Source organism: Gopherus evgoodei, chromosome 3 (genome assembly GCF_007399415.2).
Source record: "Gopherus evgoodei ecotype Sinaloan lineage chromosome 3, rGopEvg1_v1.p, whole genome shotgun sequence".
In the NCBI taxonomy this organism is placed as follows: domain Eukaryota; kingdom Metazoa; phylum Chordata; order Testudines; family Testudinidae; genus Gopherus; species Gopherus evgoodei.
The window spans coordinates 177,830,212-177,847,650 of NC_044324.1; the positions used below are offsets into that span (position 1 = coordinate 177,830,212).

Consider the following 17,439-nt stretch of genomic DNA (forward strand, 5'->3'; position numbering starts at 1 on the left):
GATCTTCAGAAAGGAAGGAGCACATGGTAGTGGAAGGAAGGCAATAGAAGATAACCAGATGAGGCATAGAGGGTGTTTCCTCTCTTGGCTAAAGGCTGAGAAGTCTGGGAGGCCTAGAGCCAAAACTGGAGGGCCTCAAGCCAGGAGGAAGATTGGGAGGCCAGGGCAGTGAAGCCTAGAGCCAGAGGCAGGTTGTCTTGAGCCAGCAGGATACCAGAAGCAGTTAAGTGCAAGAGGCTGTGACAAGTAAATCATTTGGACTGGACATTGAGGGGCTCCAGGGAGAAAGGCAAGAACTCTGCTGTCACACTCGGGGCACTACAAAGCGGGAGAAATCTGGAGACACAAGTCTGGAGCAAGCTCCTTTGGCTGACCCTGACGCAGGGATACAAACCAGATCTCTAGGGAGACCTTCTGGGAGGTGTTGGTCCTTGCAAAAAACCCAGAAAGGGGCTGGAGAAAAAGACGTGAGGAAAGACTAATGATACAAAGAAGTCCAGAGAGGTGGTGGCAACGAGTCTGACAGAGCAGACCTTGGCTGCTCGTCCTAGGTTCTCTGGACTGGAACCCAGCATAGAGTGTGGGCCTGTATTCCCATACCACCCACTGGAAAAGTGGTGTGAAGCCCCTGGAAGTAAGGGGATCAGGGCAATTCAGACCCTGGAGAGATGGGGGTAAGGGCCAGTGGACCCTGAGTCAGAGGCCAGAGTCCTTGAAGTGATTTGTTGGACTTTTGTTTGTGGGTCTTTGTTACCATAAAGGAGCCTGGAACTAACATGTGACCTAGCTGGAGGGCTAAAACGTGAGAAGAGAAAGACCACTAAAGGACTGGAAAACCATCAGCAGGGGATGCTACAAAAGGCAAAAGATGTTATGCCACACCTAGCCACGAGGGGGCACACTTGCAGCGAGTCCACTCTTCTATACATGCCTTACAAACATGCCTTTTGTAGCAACTCTTCAAAGCTTTCTCTGCTAAACCATGATATTCTTTATATGCAACTTGCTCTCGCTTTACAACAATCCTATTTTGTAAAATAGTTCCTGCGAGACTTAGCTGAGAGAATACGACGACCTCTTGTTAGCAATAGTAGAAGCTCTAGTATAAACAGTTCACTGACTGCTGACATTGCTTTTAACAACGGGGCATTTATTCTTCTGGAAGAAACTCAAAAGGGGGCTGAAAATGGGGTTGGCAGCTGATGGGCAGTTAACACTAATAATGGAAAATTCACATTTCCCTAGTGTAAATGCTTTAGTCACTTCAAATTAAATAGCTATCTTCACACTAAACTCACATATTATATCTTAGAATGTGGTGCCACACTCAAACATGGCTTCTACTTTGGTCACCCAGCAATCATGACTTTGATTTTACACTTACGCTGACCAATACAGCCCCGGCTCATCCATAATGTGAGAATAATCCTTTTGAAAAGGATCAGAAGGTCCGTGATTAAATCTCCTCCCACACCAAAAAAATGATAATGACGCAAGGTGGAACAGTATTTTACTGTGTCAGTAGAACATGTTTTATGGACATTTCAGCCATGTTAATGAAAAGGGAAGTTTGGTCTTAGCCTGACTGATAACATAGGCCCTATTGCATTGCTAGTTGTAAAAGGAATACCTTAATACTTAAATACAATTCTTTTTGGGGAAAAGTTACCCCTTACAAAAGAAAAGGAACACTTGCCAAGTGCTAGACTTGGCATTTAAAGTGTTCCCAGATCTACACTACAGACCTATATCAGTATAACTACGTCACTCAGGGGTGTAAAAATCCACACCCGAGTGATAGTTTTACTGACCTACCTCCCACGTAGACATCACTATGTCAATGGGAGAGCTTCTCCCGCCAACATAGTTCCCGCTTCTTGGGGAGGTGGGTTAACTATGCCAATGGGAGAAGCTGGCATAGTTGGCATAGGAGAGTCTTCACTAAAGCACTACAGCTGTGGTGTACATGAAGACAAGACCTAAATTAAGCCAGAGGTAAGGTCCAGATACATATCTATAACTGAACATATACCACTTTCAAGAACAATTGTTTATATGTTTTAAAACATTAGAGTCAGCAAATTAGGAGTTAAAGTTGCACTTCTGAAACAAAACACTGAGGCCATGTCTACATCTAAAATTTTGCAGCGCTGGTTGTTACAGCTGTATTAGTACAGCTGTATAGGGCCAGCGCTGCAGAGTGGCCACACTTACAGCAACCAGCGCTGCAAGTGGTGTTAGATGTGGCCACACTGCAGCGCTGTTGGGCGGCTTCAAGGGGGGTTCGGGGAACGCGAGAGCAAACCGGGAAAGGAGACCAGCTTTGCCGCGGTTTGCTCTCGCGTTCCCCGAACCACCCTGCAAACCGCAGGGAAGGAGACCTGCTTGCTCGGGGTTCGGGGAACGAGAGAGCAAACCGGGAAAGGAGACCAGCTTCGCCGCGGTTTGCTCTCGCGTTCCCCGAACCACCCTGCAAACTGCAGGGAAGGAGACCTGCTTGTTCGGGGAACGCGAGAGCAAACCGCGGCGAAGCTGGTCTCCTTTCCCGGTTTGCTCTTGCGTTCCCCGAACCACCCTGCAAACCGCAGGGAAGGAGACCTGCTTGCTCGGGGGTTCGGGGAACGAGAGAGCAAACCGGGAAAGGAGACTAGCTTCGCCGCGGTTTGCTCTCGCGTTCCCCGAACCACCCTGCAAACCGCAGGGAAGGAGACCTGCTTGCTCGGGGGTTCGGGGAACGAGAGAGCAAACCGGGAAAGGAGACCAGCTTCGCCGCGGTTTGCTCTCGCGTTCCCCGAACCACCCTGCAAACCGTAGGGAAGGAGACCTGCTTGTTCGGGGAACGCGAGAGCAAACCGGGGAAGGAGACCAGCTTCGCCGCGGTTTGCTCTCGCGTTCCCGGAACCACCCAGCAAACCTCAGGGAAGGAGACCTGCTTATTTGGGGAACGCGAGAGCAAGCTGGGGAAGGAGACCAGTTTGATTACCAGAGGCTTCCTCAGGTATGCTGGGATACCTGCTTACTCCACGGAGGTCAAGAAAAGCGCTGGTAAGTGTCTATACTTGATTACCAGCGCTGGATCACCAGCGCTGGATCCTCTACACCCGAGACAAAACGGGAGTACGGCCAGCGCTGCAAACAGGGAGTTGCAGCGCTGGTGGTGCCCTGCAGATGTGTACACCTCCTAAGTTGCAGCGCTGTAACTCCCTCACCAGCGCTGCAACTTTCTGATGTAGACAAGCCCTGAGTCAGCCTCAGACCTAGCATAGCAATTCTGTGGCAGACTTTCCTTTGTTTGTAGATTTTAGAGTGGAGGTCAAAAATCGGGCTTCTAATGGAAACTCAACTCCACACAGAACTAGAAATGGTTAAGGTGGTCAGGTAGGACTATTAACTCTACAGGCTGCATCTGGAAGGAAAGCCGGGGTAGGGAATTGATTGCAAGCAGGTTCAAAGCCAGGAAGCTTGCAACAGACAGGGGCTGCTGCTGGGAAAAGGGAAGAGGGTTTGGCGCTGTTATTCCCAGGGCAAGAAGGGGAATCAGGACCTGTAGGAAGCAGTCCAGGGAAGGAGAAGTGAGAGGAAAGCCCAGAACTGCTGTGTGTAGAGTCCCTGGACTGGAACTTGTAGTAGGGAATGAGCTTGGGTTCCCCTACCAGTCACTGAGGGCATGGCAGAGACTGTGGGGGTGACAGAATTGAAGGACTGTATCCCGAAAGGGGGAATGTTGAGTGACCTAGCTGGAGGGTTGCATCATGAAGACACTGCGGTTCCAGCGACGAGAGGAGCTGCATACCTGAGAGAGACAATGTGATGGCATGTGACCACAAGAAGGGGTGACGATTTTGAGAGCTAATCCCACAACTGATCAGAAGGAGGCACCAGATAAGTGGTGAGTGGTGCACACCGTGACAGGTGGCCATTGTCACTCCATAAAATATTCCTTTTCCACCAGCATTAATTCTTACATGAGATGAAACAAACACCTACCTTTCCTATAGGTAGTCCTTCGTAATTCAGCTTTCCTTCCTTTATAAAACTGTACAGTGGAGAACCAGGAACAGAGTTGAAGTCACCACAAATGATAATAGGACAGAATCTACCATCTTTCTGATGGGCAACGCTGGCAATCTCTGCCAGTAACATCGCCAGCTGGGTCAGTTTAATGTCCCCTCGCCTTGGATTATACAGCAGATGCGTGTTGGCTATACAGACTGCAGCAGTAGCTTTACAGTGAAATCTGGGCTGCAGAAGCAACACTAGTCCAACATTGTCTCTGTCCAAGAGTGGAATATCATGGCGGAAAAATTCCACTGGGTTTGAAGAGATAAGATTAAATTTGGAAATTTTGAAGCAAATAGCACAGCCATCAGGTTTCCTTCCTGTCCTCATTTTATATTCACAATGATAACCTGTACGAAAGAAATGTGAATCATTAATGGAAAAAAAACCAAGAACATAGCTCATGCTGTTGTTTTTCCATAGTAGTCAATACCTGAGCCTGCTATAGTCAAGGCTGTAAAAAGTTTCCACTGTACCCATTTTCAAATGTTCCTAACTTTGAGATCTTCACCTTTTGGACTGAAATGTGCCATATTTGGTCTCTGTCTGAAAACTAACCATCAAAAAGAATGTAAGCATCTGAAAACGGGGGGATTATAATGGGAGCTGTTTTGCATAATTATGTAAAGAGAAAATAGTCTTTATAAATGACTTACTAAAAATGTGCCTCTCAATACATATTCTTAACAATAAATCTCCTTTTACTTTAATGGCTGCTGAGAGGGGGAAAAAGTGAATCACTCTCCGAGTGTACGTGTTAACACAGGGCCGGATACTCATTTGCCTAAAGAGCTGTACACTGACTGAGCAGTGTAAAGGGACTAAAATGTAAGGGTAGGTCTATAATACCTGCCAGTTCAGCAGGTAATGTTCGATGTATCGGGGATCGATTTATCGTGCCTCGTCTGGAAGCGATAAATCGATCTGCTAATCGACACCTGTACTCCACCTCGGCAGAAGGAGTAAGCAGAGTCGACGGGGGCACCGCGGCAGTCAACTCGCCGCCATAAGGACGGCCAGGTAAGTCGACCTAAGATACTTCGATTTCAGCTACACGAATAGCGTGGCTGAAGTTGCATATCTTAGTTCAAACCACCCCCGCTAGTGTAGCCCAGGCCTAAGTGAGCATCAGGCCCATGATCTTCATCTTTCAAAATAAGAGTTGCTTCACTCTAGTACTGTACTGCCATCCCAAGAGGGCAAGCTTTATAGCTCAACGACCCACATTCAAATTTCACGCCCTGAACAGCACTTTTGTTTTCTGGGAGGGAAAAAAAGTTCACTTTTGCATTCTCTGAAAGAGAAAAAATACATGTACCCGTCTCATACCTCCTTTACAGATATGTCTATGTTCAGTGTGACTTGTTAAGATAAAACCAGATTTCTGAGGCTATACAGCATGCACCCAAGGAACTCAAAAAGGAAAGAAAAACTTGGATGTGAGAAGTTAATTTGAACAATAAATCCAATCCAGTAAGGCCTGCGGTGTATATACTTCTAAACTAATGATATAAGATACTCAGCATGGGGCTTCTCATGTGTCATAGGACAAGTCAAATGTAAAATGATTGATGCTTTAAAGTTTAATCAGGGTGCTACCAGAGTAGCTTAATAATGGTTCACTTGTGAAACATTCCTATTAAGAACAGTACTTGACAGATTTCTGTAGGTCAGAAATGATTGTCTGACAGCTTTAAAAACCCAGTAGTTTATATTAAAACAGTAATGTTCTGATAATCACCCAACTTTCTGAAATTTGCTTTACAGTAGTAAGAGCTGCAAGGTCTCAAGATAAGCTTCCAGTGCCTTCTCAATAAATTAAGAGTGCCTTGTTCCCAACACAGCTTAGAAACGACAAGCTTTTTTGAAAGTTCTTTTTATATAGAGCAAGACATCTATATTCAACATTACCGATACATTATTTCAGGATTATAATATTTTCCATTAACTGTAACTGTCACAAAAGGCAAGTATTTTCTACAATTTTAAGTATGACTAAAACACTACATCTTCCACAGCAATTAAAAATAACTATTTTTGAAAGTATACTTTAAATTATCAAGATAGAATGAGTGTAGTAACCACTTTAGGGAACATAACAGCTTAAATAAATGATTACACTAAACTCTAAAGCATACATAATATAGAATTTAGAAGCCAATCAACAAGACTGTTTCTGATTTGTAGCTTCAGTTATACCTAGAACTGAGATCCAACATCTACATTCCTCTAGAATTTAAGGGACTGACTTGCATGTTTTAAGCATCTCTTCTGAAGTGATGAGTGGCTTCGTTTCTCACTGAAGCCAATGAAAGCTGAGGGCACTCAGCAATTTACAGGATCAGGTCTTATGTAAATTCATTTGAAAGCAGTTATGGGCCCAGTTCTGCACTTGATATGCACACAAAATTCAGGCATTAATGAGTTTGCCAAAATGAAGAGTGCAAGAGCAGGTCTTAAAGTAACACTTATTTATCTAATTTTTGCCATATGAAAAATGACTCTTCATTCCACGTAGATTATTTCTTATAAGTACATAAAAAAAGGAAAATGTAATGAAATGTGCAACAAAAATGTTCCATCATACCCAAATATTCCAAACTCGGCTTGATCTCCATTCCAAAATGGTCCTCTTGTACTTCTTGCAAACACAGTACCTAAAAGAGTTTTTCCAATTTGAATTTAATACATTAACAAACATATTAGCAAAAGCTTTCACTTCATTAACTAGTGCATTTATGTTTTTCCTTGAAGCTTTAGTAACTTTATTTACAGAGGTAAAAACTCATGCAAGAGATTTCTCTATTTAAAAACTGCTTAGTGTAAGTAGTATTTGATACCCATTCTATTTATTCAAAAATCTGATCTGTCTAATCATGTAGATTTACCAAATAACTAAGTGACAAAGAATAAAAAAGCTCCCTGTTGATAAGAAGCTTAATTTTCAAGTTGGGGTGCTTGGCTGGGATGTCCTAACCCTATACTTGGACACAAATCAGCACTTAAGCCCCACTCTGATAAACATTTATGCACGTGAGAAGCCTTGATGACATGAGCTTGCAAAGCTCTAAATAATAGCAGAGGTTCTGGAGATATCTGCCCACAGACTCCTTAAAACAGCATTGCACAGGTTTACACTCATCTCACATTTGGGAGATTTCTAGCCTTGTGGTAGTTAGTTTATTTTTAAAAAGTTTAGATTCTGCAGGTGATGAGAGACTCCCAGGAAAACTTCCTACTCCTCAAGAGCAAGTGCGTTTTTCAAGTCCTGAACAAAGAGCAGTTCATAACACCCATCGCCCCAAACCTGGTGAGTAGCAAAACAACCTGCACCTTAAATGCTGGAGAACAACTGAGACGTGGGGTGGAAGAGGAAAACACCAGACTGCTCACCCATTGTTATGAAAGTACCACTCGGTCTCTAAGTGCTTGTCTACATTTACAGGGCTACAACTGCGCCGCTGTAACGCTTCTGAGTAGACCGGGGTGGGCAAACTTTTTGGCCTGAGGGCAGCATTGGGTTTTGTAAATTGTATGGAGGGCTGGTTAAGGGAGGTGGTCAAGGGCTGATCGCGATCTCGTATCTGCCCCTCCCTCCAGGACTTCTGCCCCATCCAATGCCCCCTATTCCCTGACAGCCCCTCTGGGGCCCCTGCTCCATCCACACACCCCTGCTCCCTGTACCCTGACCACCCTCGGACCCCCACCACCCCATCCAACCCCTCCTCTCATTCCTGATGGCCCCACCCAACCACTCCTTTTCCCTGTTCCCTGACTGCCCTCGTAACCCCTGCCCCGACTGCCCCCCATCCAATCCCTCTCCTTCCTGACTGTCCCCTCCCCCCCCGGGTCCCTGCCCCCATTCAACCTCATCCCCCCCCGACCACCTCGACTCCTATCCATACCTCCCACCCTCTGACCACCACCATGAACCCCCCTGCCCTTTATCCAACCCCCACCGCTCCCTGCCCCCTTACCGCGCTGCCTGGAATGCCGGTGGCTGGCGTCAATACAGTCGCACTGTCCAGCTGGAGCCAGGCCATGCCGCCGCTGCCACTACCAGGCAGCACAGAGACTGGGTCAGGCCAGGCTTTGCAGTTGCACTGCCCCAGGAGCTCACAACCCCTCTGCCCAGAGCACTGCGCCAGTGGCGGAGCGAGTGAGCTGAGGATGTGGGGGAGGGGGGACAACAGGGGAGGGGCTGGAGGCTAGCCTTCCAGGCCAGGAGCTCAGGGGCCAGGCAGGACGGTCCTGCGGGCTGTAGTTTGCCCATCTCTGGCGTAAACACTACCTATGCCAACAGGAAGAATTATTCCATCAGTAGGGCCCTACCAAATTCACAACCATGAAAAATGTGTCGACTGACTGAAATCTGGTTTTCCCCCACACCCCCCAATGAAATCTTGTCTTTTGTGTGCTTTTATTCTATACTATACAGATTTCACAGGGGAGACTAGCATTTCTCAAATGGGGGGTCCTGATTCAAAAGGGAGTTGCGGGGGGGGTCACAAGGTTATTTTAGAGGGGGCACAGTATTGCCACCCTTACTCCTGTGCTTCCTTCAGAGTTCGGCAGCCGGGGAGCAGCGACTGTTGGCCGGACACCCAACTCCGAAGGCAACAGCACAGAAGTAAGAGTGGCAATACCATGCCATGCTTCTATGCTGCTGCTGGTGGCAGCTCTGCCTTCAGAGCTGGGCTGCCAGCCAGCAGCTGCCACTCTCCTGCTGCCCACCTCTGAAGGCAGCAGCAGCGCAGAAGTAAGGTTAGTAGTACCGCACCCCTCTCTACAATAACCTTGCAACTACACCACCCCCCGCCTGCCCAGGTCCTTTTTGGGTCAGAACCCCTACAATTACAACACTGAAATTTCAGATTGAAAAAATGAAATTTACTATATTTAAATAAATAAATATAAACAATAATTGGAGAGATACCTATCTCCTAGAACTGGAAGGTCATTGAGTCCAGCCCCCTGCCTTCACTAGCAGGACCAAGTACTGATTTTGCCCCAGATCCCTAAGTGGCCCCCTCAAGGACTGAGCTCACAACCCTGGGTTTAGCAGGCCAATGCTCATATCAGTGAGCTCCCCCTCCCCCTAAATCCTATGACTGTGAAATTGACCAAAACGGACTGTGAATTTGGTAGGGCCCTACCCATCAAAGTAATTAATCCACCTCCCCAAGAGGAGGTAGCTAGGTCAACGGAAGAATTCTTCAGTCAACCTAGCGCTACATAGGGACTTAGGTTGGTTTAACTACGCTGCTCAGCGGCGTGGATTTTTTTATACCCTTGAGCAACATAGTTATGTTGACCTAACTTTCTATCACAGACCAGGTCTAAGTCTCATCTGAAAGAGACATGCATTGCAAACAACCAATTTCTCTAATCTCAGAAGAACTGATTCAGTCCTGCTGACTGTTAAGCCTGGGGAGCCTATGTATTTGAAACCTGAGACCAGCAGCAGTTCTATCATTTAAGGATTTGATACAGTCCAAATAAGTATATTAGTGTAGTGCGTCTGCCTTCCCAATCAAGGATCCACACAGGAGCAGCTGCTCCAGTGCTTTTTCTACCAACAGGCTTCAAGGTATCACAGCAAGACTTCAGGAAGGGCTCCTATGATTCAGTGAATACCTTGAACAACACAATATCTAGTCACAAAAAAAATTTTGAAAAGAACATTAAGTTTGCAAAGCCAAGCAGTCAAAAGTTAGGAAGTGCCAGGAATAAGGTTGCCTATGCAACCTTAATTCAGCCCCCTTGTGCACGTACATTATGATATTATGTGATCACAGGACCTCTGCCTCAGTCAGTGCACAGGATGGATAATGTTCACCTAATAAGCTATTCAATATTTTGTTTTGTCCTCGTTCAACATATGGTTCTGGGCCTTATTTAATAGGCACTATTCGAACCCTGTTCTGAAGCACTTGGACACTATAGTGATGAGCATCACAAAAAAGCCCAAATGCTTCTCAAATGTAAATAAATTTAGCATCACAGTACCCTGGTGAGGGAATGGTATTATCCCTAACTTTACAGATGGGGAGCCGAGGCACAGTGAGATCAAGGTCAAAAGTACCCACTAACTTTGGGTGCTCAATTTGAGAAACCTGATTTTTCAGGGTGCCTAGCAGTTTGAATGTTATGTTTAAAGCACAGCTCCCATTGTCTTAGTGCCAGTTGTGAATGCTCGGCACTTCTGCAGGTCAGATTCCAGAGTCTGAAGTTGAGCACACAGAAAATGGAGAATACACAATTACTGACCACCTCTGAAAAGTCTAGTTTCAGTGATTTGCCCAGCATCACATAGGAACTCTGTGGCAGAGGTAGAGATAGAAGCCAGTTCTTCAGGACAACATTCAACTGTCTTAACTACCAGTCCCACCCTTCCTGTTCCAGCCATCCTCTGCCCTATTCACTACAAACCTTTCATCTTCTGCAACAGATGAAGCTGGGTCCTACAGAGATCAGTCTCCCTTACTACACAACCCTGATTCATCCCCAAAGCAGGTCCAGCCTGTACACTGAATGAGGCAGGAGTCTTGTGAAAAAAAAATAGTATGCGATCATGGAATTAAAGATTGTCTCAAAGTGTACACACAATGGGGCCAAATTAAGGTTGTACAAGCATCTTAATTCTGACATTTTGCAATGTAAGTGTTGACTTTACAACCTCCATAATGGTGTTTCTGTAACTTCCTAGGTTCTTAAAAAAGAAAAACTGAAAAACATAAATTTGATCACGTGGCATCATACTGACACCCACATGGGTTACCACCAGGACTGCAACCTTTAGATCTGCCTCTGTCACTGAAGCTAACAGAGTAAGTGACAGTGATAAGTTGTCATTCTGTGTGGGGAACAGCATTAGTGGGGGATGAGATCCAGTTTGCCAGTGGGTTTCATAGATATTGCTAAAAGCAGAGGAATGTGGAGAGTCAGGAATCTTAGGTTCCACTGAAGGCTCTAGGGGACACTCTTCTTCCCATTTGCCTCCCCAAACCCAAGCTTGACCCCTTCTGCCCCATCCATGTCTTAGTACTGACTTCTCTTTACCCCTGACTCCTTGTCCGAATCTCAGTTTGCCTCCACTCCTTGGGGTTCTCATGCCAGTCTCCCCCTCCAGCCCTGCTGAGTCCCCGTCTCCACTCCACACATTCAGTTCCAGTCTCCTTGCCCAGCCAGTCCCAGTTCTCTGCCTGTACCCCAACTTCCTATCAGACCTCTCTTCCCTCCTCTGGTCCACTCCCCCCGTCCTCAGTCCCAATCTCCTTGTCCAGCCTGTCTATGCCCCCCCCTTTGTCTAATTTCAGTTTCCCATCTCCCTAAGACAAGTGGCTCCCAGTAACCCTGCACGCCCTTCACTAGCTGCCAATCTCTTTGCCCAGCCAGCCCATCTCCCCACTCCAACTCACAGCCAGTCCCCTTGCCGCCTCCCAAATCCCAATCTTGTTCCAATCTGGATTTTGTGCCCTCACAATTCAAATCAGATAGCTTCTTCCTCCCTGCTGTACTGCTACCAGCATGGAGTCACTGAAAGCACAGGAGTGACAGGCTCCATGCTTTGTTCCAGTGCAAGCCCTACTCCACAGTAGGGTGACCAGATGTCCCGATTTTATAGGGACAATCCTAGATTTTTGGGTCCTTTTCTTATATAGGCTCCTCCCACCCCTGTCCCAATTATTCACGCATGCTGTCTGGTCACCCTAGCCAAGATCAACAATTAGGGCTTGTCTACACTGGCAACGTTAAAGTGCTTTAACATGGTTTGTGCAGTCGTGGCAGAGCTCTAAAAAAAACCACCTCCACAAGGGGCGTAGCTAACAGTGCTGGGAGCACGGCTCCCAGCACTGGTGTACTGTCTACACTGGCACTTTGCAGCACTGAAATTTGCTGTGCTCAAGGGGGTGTTTTTTCACACTCCTGAGTGAGAAAGTTGCAGTGCTGTAAAGTGCCAGTGTAGATAAGCCCTTACAGGGAAAGTCTTTTTGAATCCCTGAGCATGCTCCCAGCCCATGGCTACAATCATCCTACGGGGATGGCACATGATCAGTCTGGTCAGCACTGAGAAAGGCTCAGAGAGGATAGAACTGTCAGATTTCAGCAGTTAAAAAATCGAAGTCTCTATTATGCATTTGCAAACTGATTATTTTCCCCCAAAGGCTTATAACTTGGCCAAATTTGGGTGGATTTTTTCAAGACCAGCAAAAGCTGCATCTCTGAAACAAAGGCCTCCCGCTTTTGCTCCCCACCCCTGCACTACCATATTTCAAATCCCCACCACTCCAAAGCATGTGGGAACTAGAATTTTTCAAAGAAAAGTTCACTAGAATGTAACATGGCAAAATAATGCATTTTTCCCTGGCTCCATTCTTGCAAACAATTGATCTGTTTTGACTGAAATGTTTCAAGAAAATTCAATGAAGCAGACACCCAGCAGAGAAAATTTTAGCCCAAATGGTTAGTTACAAGACCCTATTTTCAGTTTAATTATAATGGAAACTGTCAGACAGACAGACAGACAGACAGACAGACAGACAGACAGACAGACAATCTTAAAAAGTAGTGCTACCCGCCCTGCCTACAAACAAACATTTATATTGTGCTAGCATCTACAGCTCCAGCCAGACTAGACTAACACGTGTAAAGGGCTGTACAAAAACACACAGTAAAAGGACAGTCTCTTCTTCAAAGATTTTACAATCTGAACGATGATACAACACGTGGACAAAACAGGCAAGTTCACTTGGGGTGGATATGACAGGAGAATAGCAGCAACGTGCACAATTCTTAGCCAATCAGGAGCAGCAATCACAATTTGTCACCAACATTCTCAGGTTACCATTTCATATATACATTAAGGAAGGCGAGAGATTTAAAGGAGGATGAGGTAACCAGCTTTCTAGATTTTGACTGAGATCTTTTTCCACTCATAATGGGCAGCATAGGAGGCAGTGCACGTAGTAGAAGTGGGCAATCAAGGTAATCATGCCCAGCATCACTGATGAAGGAAAGGCAGAAGCTGACCTTGTGATAAATTAGAAGGTCTGATACATAATGCAGAAGTAGATTGTGAAGGTGTTTGCGACAGCTGCTGCAAGCAAGATGGTGTTCTTAACAGCAGCATTTTGAATAGACTTAAGTGACGAGATTATAGGCACTGAGAGAAAAAATTACAATAGTCAAAGTGTGACGCAATCAGGACTTGGATAAGAATTTTGGTAGCATGGGCAGAGAGGAAAGACTGGATCTTAGAGGAGTTGTGCAAGAAAAAAAAAAAGTGGGAAGATTTGGACATGGCCTGGATGCGTAGGTTTGAAGAGAGGGCTGAGCTAAAGATGAAGTAAAAGTTACAGGCCTGAGTGAAAGACTGCTGTCCACTCCAATAGAGAGGCAGGAGAGAAGCTAGTTTCAAGAGAAAATAATGAATTCTGTTGTGCCCATGTTAATTTTTAGAGATAGCTAGACATCCATGACGAGACATCACAAAAGACAAGCTTAAATTAGATGGAGGGGTTTAGATGGAGGGGTGAGTTCTAGTGTGGAGAGGCAGATCTGCAGGTCATCAGTAAAAAAGATGGTAGTCAAAGCCACATTTGCAAATGAGATCAACCAAGATAAGACACTGAGGGAGAAGACTGCTAAAGGCAGAGCCCTAGAAAGGACCTTCCACTGAAAGGGAGGGAAGGAGGATGATGACCCACTGAATAAGACACCTAAAGGGTAGGAAGAGAATCAGGAAATGAAGTCATGAAAGTGCAGGAATGATGGGATAATGAGAGACTATTTTTGACTACAGAAGCATGAAGGACAGTTTCAGAAGTGCACGTGTAAATATAGTAGTGAGGATTACAGTAATGCTACCTGTGGCTACTGCCTCAGGGTTAGATCACTCAGAAAACACTACTTTGGTAAACATGAACCAGCAGTACTAATAAGCATGACTTGATAACTTAAAGGACAGCAGAATCCATTAGACAGCTTATCTACTAGATCACACACAATTCAAAACTACTCTTGCGATACGCTGAATATATTGTTCTCAATAAAACCTGTGTTAGTTTTCCACTTACATCTGCATCCAGTTGTCTGATTTCCCGTAGAATGTTGGGAAATCTATAACCCCACATTAACACTGGTCGTCTGCAGTGTTTATACAGGTGGGAGTTATCTTCTAACAAATTCTGTGAAAGTATATTGTAGGACATCACAGTAAAATCAAACTTTCCCTTGTCTTCTGTATTGTTTTGGTCAATTTGCTTATCTTCAAGAATCTTCATTGTTTTACTATGGTGACAGAAATACTCCCAATGTCTTTTGATCAGGCCTGTTAAAACATTAAATACCAAAGTGAATGATCATGTAATACATTTGCATTACTGTATGTTGATCTTACAACTTGTTTCATATGCAACATTGTACTTAAGGAATTATTATTCCTCATGAGAGCTCCCTTTTGCTTAAACAAATTAAAGGCAAATTTGTATCTCATGACTAGAAATATTTCAGACCCTCCATTTGAGATGGAAATAAACTGCTCATATAAACTGCATAATCTTTAACCACTATATGCCCCACATTTCAGACTTCTCTGAAGTTAGAGTAACCTAATATATCCTATGAAGCTCATTATGGTCAGTTTCCACAGATATGCTACTCAGTCTTTATAATTCTCCTGTAAAGTTTGAGGATTAGAGAGACTCAAAAGCTTCCATATGGTTCTAAATTTGGAGCCACAAGAACCACTGAAAATGCCATCTTGCCTCTTTGCATTATCTCCTATACAGTATCAAGAATGGTAGAGGATCTGGAAGCAGGTAGCAAAACTGACTCTCTTATCTAAGGGCTTGCCTAGACTACAAAATTAAGTCAACTTTATCTAATTCGACCTCGAGTCTCTGAATTAATTAAATTAATTGTGTGTGGCCACACCATGCTCATTATCTCAATGGAGTGCATCCTCACTAGCGGTGCCTGCATCGAAGCACTGAGCTATCCCAAAGTGCGACTTGCCACAGTGTGTTTTGGGAAGTTTGTGCAATGTCTCATGAGACCAAAACATTGTCACAGCGGAGAACAGGAACATTGCTTCGGCATCCCATAATGGCAAACAACCCAATGGCAAACAACCCAGTGGTTTTTAAGCCTTAAAACCACCACGCGTATGCCATAACCCCAGAAGCATGGAGCCTGCTCAGTTGTGCACTCTTGCTGTGAGCATCTCAAACACCTCGCGCCTTCTCTTGCATTATTTCCCGAGCCGAAGCAGGGTCTGCTGTGTAGAACATAGCGATGTCCTGCAAGCAGCCCTGCTGCAAGCCATTGAAAACCAATTCACAATTGCTGCTGGCAATTCACAGAGCAGCTGCACTCTGAGCATCGTTTCTGGCCCCATGAAACAAGCACTGACTGGTGCGACTGCACCGTTTTGCAGGTATGAGCAGTGGCTGCAGAACTTTCGAATGCAGAATGCCACCTTCCAGGAACTTTGTGCAGAGCTTTCCCCAGCCCTGCAGTTCAGCAACACAAAAATGAGAGCTACTCTGACAGTAGAGAAGTGAGTGGCAATCGCTTTTGGAAGCTTGCACTGGTAGACAGTACTGGTCAGTGAGGAATCAATTTGGAGCAGGTAAATCAACCGTGGGAGCTGCTGTGCTCCAAGTGTGCAGGGCCACTAATCAACTTATGCTATGAAAGGTAGAGAGTCTGGGAAATGTGCAGGACATAGGGAACCCCATCGCTGCAAAACCATCCACTAATTATGGTGGGGCAATAGATGGCATGCACATCCCCATCTTGGCTCCAGACCATCTTTTCAAAGAGTACATAAACTGAAAGGGATACTTTTCAATGGTGTTGCAAGCACGAGTGGATCACAGGTGGCGTTTCACGGTCATCAACATAGAAAGGTCAGGAAAGCTTCATGATGTACATCTTTAGGAACTCGGGTCTGTTCAAAAAGCTGCAATCCGAGACTACTTTCCAGCCTACCCCTTGCTCATGAAGCCATACACCGGCCATCTGAACAGCAGTAAGGAACAGTTCAATATAAGCTCAGCAAGTGCAGAATGGTGGCCGAATGTGCCTTTGGTTGTGTGAAACGGCGATGGAGACGTTTACTAACAAGGCTGGACCTTAGCAAAGAGAACATCCTCATGGTTATAGCTGCCTGCTGTGGGCTCCATATCATCTGTGGGGAAAAAAGGAGGAAAGTTTTCCACAGGGGTGGGCTGTTGAGACAGATCACATGGCAATCATTTTTGAGCAGCCAGACACTAGAGCAATAAGAAGAGCACAGCAAGAGGCACTGTGCATCTGCAAGGCTTTGAAAAGACGTTTCAATAATGAGTCACAGTAATGTGAGCTGCTTGTCTGCACTGTGCTTTCCCAAACCTTCACCTGCCCTGTATCACTGTCCCTATAAAGCTAACCACCCACCCAAGGCCATCGCTTCTACTCACTAAAGAACATTTATTTCTCAAATCCATTTACTTTATTTAACAAACATAAGTAAAGAGGGAGAACAGAACAAAAATGTAACCTTGGGAAAAGGGGTTGTAAAGTTGGAACTGGAAAAACATTTTCACTGTGTAACATAACACAGCATTCCAGAGCATCAAAGGTCTGTGAATGGGCGCCTTCTGTTCCTCGAGGTAAGTGAAAGGGATAATGGACTTTTTGCCCACGCCTCATAGAACACTTGGGGGAGGGCAACTCTGTGCCAGGCAATGCTGGCTGGCTGTCCACCAGGATCTGCAGAGGGACTCTACCCTTCTGCTTCTGTTCCTGCAGTTCAACCAGACACCTCAACATGTTTGGTCCCTCATAATCCGAAGCATCTCATCCTGTTCCGCACACTCTTGCTCATTGGAAGCTTTCTGCTCTCCACGTCCATGTCTAAGTTTTTGGACAGTGAAATCCACCACACTCTCCGCTCTGTTTCAGCTGTCCTGGAGGCATTCACTATCTCGGTGAACATGTCCTCCTGCCTTCTCTTTCTTCTAATCAGCAAAAGTCTGCTTTGAGGTGTTGATGACATGCCAAAGGACACATTTCAAGCTGTCAGTAGTGGGAAAAAATAAAGGAGCCATTGTATATGAAATAAAGTGTTTCCATAACAAGGTCCTTTTCATAAAAAAAACCTTATTACACTAGGAGCAAGCCATAACATAATCAGAATCCATAACCATTCACTATGCTGTTTTGCTGCTCCAGCCATGGTGAGTAGGCCCCCCCGGGTCATGGGTGAATGCACTTTTAATAAAGTTGATGCAGGCTCATGTCGGGAACAGAAGTAGCTAGTCGAACAATGGCCCTTCCCCATAGCACCACGAGAAGCTGTTTACAAACGGGGGAGAGGAACGTTTTCACTCC

General features: G+C 45.4%; 1 protein-coding gene across 5 annotated transcripts in view; it reads right to left on the reverse strand.

Moving 5' to 3' along the window:
• The window catches only part of ANGEL2 (angel homolog 2), a 35,170-nt gene that overhangs the window by 8,059 nt on the left and 9,672 nt on the right, over positions 1 to 17,439 (reverse strand). For 4 of the 5 annotated variants that reach the window (XM_030557514.1, XM_030557512.1, XM_030557513.1 and 1 more), the window contains 3 exons: positions 14,139 to 14,392; positions 6,647 to 6,716; positions 3,988 to 4,409 (listed from right to left, as the gene is read on the reverse strand). In XM_030557514.1, coding sequence (XP_030413374.1) covers positions 3,988 to 4,409; positions 6,647 to 6,716; positions 14,139 to 14,392 — 746 coding nt within the window. Of the gene's footprint in view, positions 1 to 3,987; positions 4,410 to 6,646; positions 6,717 to 14,138; positions 14,393 to 15,909; positions 16,321 to 17,439 lie in introns of those variants that run through there. The other variant, XM_030557516.1, reaches the window with a different exon arrangement.